Source organism: Calliphora vicina, chromosome 5 (assembly GCF_958450345.1).
Source record: "Calliphora vicina chromosome 5, idCalVici1.1, whole genome shotgun sequence".
NCBI classification, from domain to species: domain Eukaryota; kingdom Metazoa; phylum Arthropoda; class Insecta; order Diptera; family Calliphoridae; genus Calliphora; species Calliphora vicina.
The window spans coordinates 55,125,188-55,129,126 of record NC_088784.1 but is presented as its reverse complement, the minus strand read 5'-3'; the positions used below and the strand labels follow the sequence as shown (position 1 = coordinate 55,129,126).

Below are 3,939 nucleotides of genomic sequence, written 5' to 3'. Positions count from 1 at the left end.
TGGAATTGCCTAGAGCTAAAAAAATGTAATTAATGAATACTTCTTATCCTAGTTTGCTACCAAAGGAAAAATAATAGAGACATTAGTGATTGTAAGTTAAATTTGAACTATTTTTCTTCATGCTAAATTTTTGGGGTACTTTAAAATAAAATTCTTAATAAATGTGAAATTAACCCTAGGCTCTCTTTTTTTATGTCTTATTTCTGACTTTCTGATTGCATTTTCCGTTTTGGTGTATTCAGGGACTTATAGTAAAATTAAACGGACAATATTTTTGCGGAACATTTTAACCCCTTAAATCCATCCCTGTTTTAATGGAGTTTTTTGCTCTTTTTTAAAAGAAGGACAAAAAAGACCCATGCCTTGAGGAGTTAGAGGGTTAACATATTTTACAAAAATGTTATGCGTAACATTTTATATAAATTTGCTGAACACATTTTATACCTAAAATGTAAGGATCACATGGTTTCTTATGCCGATTAACACGTGTCTTTTTTTTTTGCCTTCTCTATCAAAATTTATTGGTCGGACCTTGTAATTTTTTTTGTGTTGTACAGTGTAATTAAAACTTCAAAATTATATTTCAAAGTTTCGAAAATATGAATATTTAACATTTTGTTTTTGTACAAAGAATAACAAGAAGGGAAGCCTCTCAATTTTTCTACAACAACAACTTCTCTCTCTTCTCACATACAAGCAAAGAATAATAACAAGAAGTGAAACGCTGTCAAAAAAAACCTAAGTCGATTGTCAAAAAAAACCTAATTATATGAATGTATTGGTAACATATTGTTTATATGTATTGGTGATAAAACCAAGTTTAATTTTTGCAGAAATTATGGAATAAAAAGCTGAAAAATCTAATTATATAATCTTTTCAGTTCAAATATACATTAAATAATTTGAAAATTGTTTGAATTTTTTAAATTTAATTGTAGTACAATTTTGTTATAATTTTTAAGGTCGCTTTTTTACAACTCTGTGTGTTTGAGGAGTGTGGTGAAAGTGGTTTGAAAACTAATACATATAAACAAAATGTTACCAATACATGCATAGAGTTAGGTTTTTTATGACAACCGACTTAGGTTTTTTTTGACAGCGTTTCACTTCTTGTTATTATTCTTTGTTTTTGTATATTAAAATTGCCCTGCTCATGAGTTTTAGATCCCTTACATTGTTTACAAAATTAAAAATGGTTTCAAAGTGAGGTTTACATAAATATATAATTTCGATTTATTTATGGCCAAACAATAATAATGAATGTTGAATATATAGAAAACTTTTATTCAATTAATAGTTTTTTTTTTGTTAAGGGTTTATTCATATATTTGCTAGAACTACTCCAACTTCTGGCTCCGCTTCAAATTTGGTGGAATCTATGATTTGTCTGAAATGAAGTATACGAGATTGGTTTAAATTAAATGTTAAGTATGCTCATAATAAGTACAATACTAATTATGCCAGTAATACTTACCCATCAATGTAGTTTGACTGCATCGAGGAACAAATAACTTCTGCTTCGTTGCCAATATTAAAATAGTTATTGATATTGAAAGTTTGTGTGCTGTTGCCCAAATTCAATACAATGACGTACATGTCACTACCGCTTGTGTAGCTAAGTGTTGAATAAATAAATAAAGATAAAATGTATCAAGAGTTTCTATATACATAGTATGAATCATTTCGACCACCGGCTACTTACCGAGAGTAGATAAGAATGTCGTCAAGTATCGATTGTATGTTAAGTGCCCCCTCGCGCATTGAAGGCTCTTGACGTAATTTGATTAATTTTTTAAAAAGTAACAAATGACTGCGGGGAGCTCGCAGTTGACTAAGAGCATTACTGTATAAATAATTAGAAGCAACGGGCAGCCATGTCTGATCACCTCTGGTAAATCCAGCCTTGTTTGAGGCATCCCATTGGTAGGGGGTTCTTTCTGGATCGCGTGAATAGCTTTCGTATGTTTGAGGACTGGCACTACAGCCCTGAGTATCGACAGTTTCCTCCCATGTTACTTTTCCATTAACCATACCAATTTCCTCTCCCTGTAAATACATTGAACCGATTTAGTATATTTTAATTGATGTCAAGCCTTAAAACTTACATAATAGGTGACAGCATTACCAGGTAAAGTTTGTACAAGAATTGTGAACAAGTCCATACGACCTTCACCCAAGCGGGTGGAATAACGAGGATTGTCATGATTTCCCAACAACCAATTGGCCAGTACATCCTTGGGCATAGTATTTAGCCACTTGGTAATTAAATCCTTGATTTCTGCGGCTGTAGTGGTTTTGAGGATGTTCTGCATGAAATAAAAATTGAATGGAATCATGGAACCATTGCGTATGCCATTGCCGTAGTATAGCATTAAATTTTCGAACGTTGTGTATGCCTCGGTAAGAAGTAGGCGAGTCTCACCGCCATGATCTTTTTTATATTGTGTTGTCAGTTCACGCCACTGGTAGACCATTTCAATGGATTCAGGTTGATTTTGTGTATAGGTATGATTCAGATGACACCAATCTTCGGGATCGGGACATACGCTGACATCATCAATTACTGGTTCGTCGAGAAAATTACCGTTCTCATCGGGTCCAAATTCGAACATAAAGGGAAGAGCATCAATACGAAATCCGGAAATGCCCAAATCTAACCAGTAGCGCATTACCTCCTTCATTTTTTCCACCACTAAAGGATTGCGATAATTTAAATCAGCTTGTTTGATGGAAAATTGATGAAAGTAGTATTGTTGTCGTTGCTCATTCCACTCCCAGGCACTATAACGGAATGCACTTTTCCAATTACTTGGCGGCTGTCTATTTCCATTGGCGTCTATAGTTCCATTGTGCCAGACATAAAAGTCCTCATAGCCTTCCTCACGGTTTACAGATTTTTGGAACCACTCACATTCGTCACTCGTATGATTTGGTACAAAATCTAAAATAACACGCATACCTATCTCTTTGGACTTCTTTAGTAAATTTTTAAAATCTTCCATTGTTCCATATTCGGGATGTATTGCATAAAAATCAGAAATGTCGTAACCAAAATCCACCATGGGTGATTTGAAAATGGGTGACAGCCAAATGGCTGTAAATCCAATATCCTTTAAATACTGTAATTTTTCCGTAACACCATTCAGGTCACCGATTCCATCTCCGTCACTGTCACGAAATGATCGAGGATAAACTTGATAGTAGTTACCAAATTCCCACCAATCTCTAGCAAACGCCAATGTCGTCCATGATAACGTAATTAATATAATCAATTTCATTATTTCCACTAAATGTTCTAAAGTAAAACTGAAGTCGTTTGGAAATTCATTGGAGATTTTATAGCAGATTTTATTTCCAAATAGAAATACTTGAAAAAATAACTTGAGATTTTAATTTAAAAATAAGTGTAACTATTGTTTGTACATTTTTATATTAGACTAATTAGTGTACTTTATTAAAGTCCGTAATTATTTTTTCAAAATAATTGATTCATCATTGATAGATAATTATAATTATAGAATCTGACCATGTCATAAACACAACTATGACTAAACGTGATTCTCAAGTGCATCACACGATTGGGAATGCACTTCAGATTTGATGAAACTTTTCCCTTCAGATAAGAAATACAGTATAGTAACAGAGATTTGTTGCGTTACATACATATACGGTTATCTAAATGAAACATTTGTACAATATAAATTTATTCAAAGTATTGGCCATTGTTAGCTATGACCTTTTCCCATCTTTCTTGCAAACATGTGGATTCCGAGCCAAAAGAACTGCTTATCTTTTGCTGCCGAGTACGAATCAAGCCAATTTCGGATACTCTGTTCTTAAGTGAAGCGTATAGCAGATCGATTCCTTAATCGATCGAAACAAATAGTAGTCGGATTAAGCAAACTATTGCATCATGTGTCCGGTCGTTGTCATGATGGA

The 3,939-nt window shown here is 33.3% G+C and overlaps 1 protein-coding gene across 1 annotated transcript; it reads right to left on the bottom strand.

Moving 5' to 3' along the window:
- Positions 1-1,204: 1,204 nt before the first annotated feature.
- On the bottom strand, positions 1,205-3,305 carry LOC135961750 (maltase A1-like). Its single transcript, XM_065513313.1, has 4 exons — positions 2,106-3,305; positions 1,703-2,046; positions 1,475-1,615; positions 1,205-1,387 (listed from the first exon to the last, which is right to left on the bottom strand). Exons 1-4 carry the CDS (start codon positions 3,276-3,278, stop codon positions 1,321-1,323), a joined length of 1,725 nt encoding a protein of 574 aa, XP_065369385.1. The 5' UTR covers positions 3,279-3,305; the 3' UTR covers positions 1,205-1,320.
- Between the last annotated feature and the right edge of the window lie 634 nt (positions 3,306-3,939).

Bases quoted from the DNA above. Each gene is read 5' to 3' on its own strand.
- LOC135961750 (XM_065513313.1), bottom strand. From the start codon at position 3,278: ATGAAATTGATTATATTAATTACGTTATCATGGACGACATTGGCGTTT. The intron at 1,616-1,702 runs GTAAGTAGCCGG...TTCAACACTTAG, and splicing joins GACATTCTTATCTACTCTCG to CTACACAAGCGGTAGTGACA. The intron at 1,388-1,474 runs GTAAGTATTACT...ACTTCATTTCAG, and splicing joins CAGTCAAACTACATTGATGG to ACAAATCATAGATTCCACCA.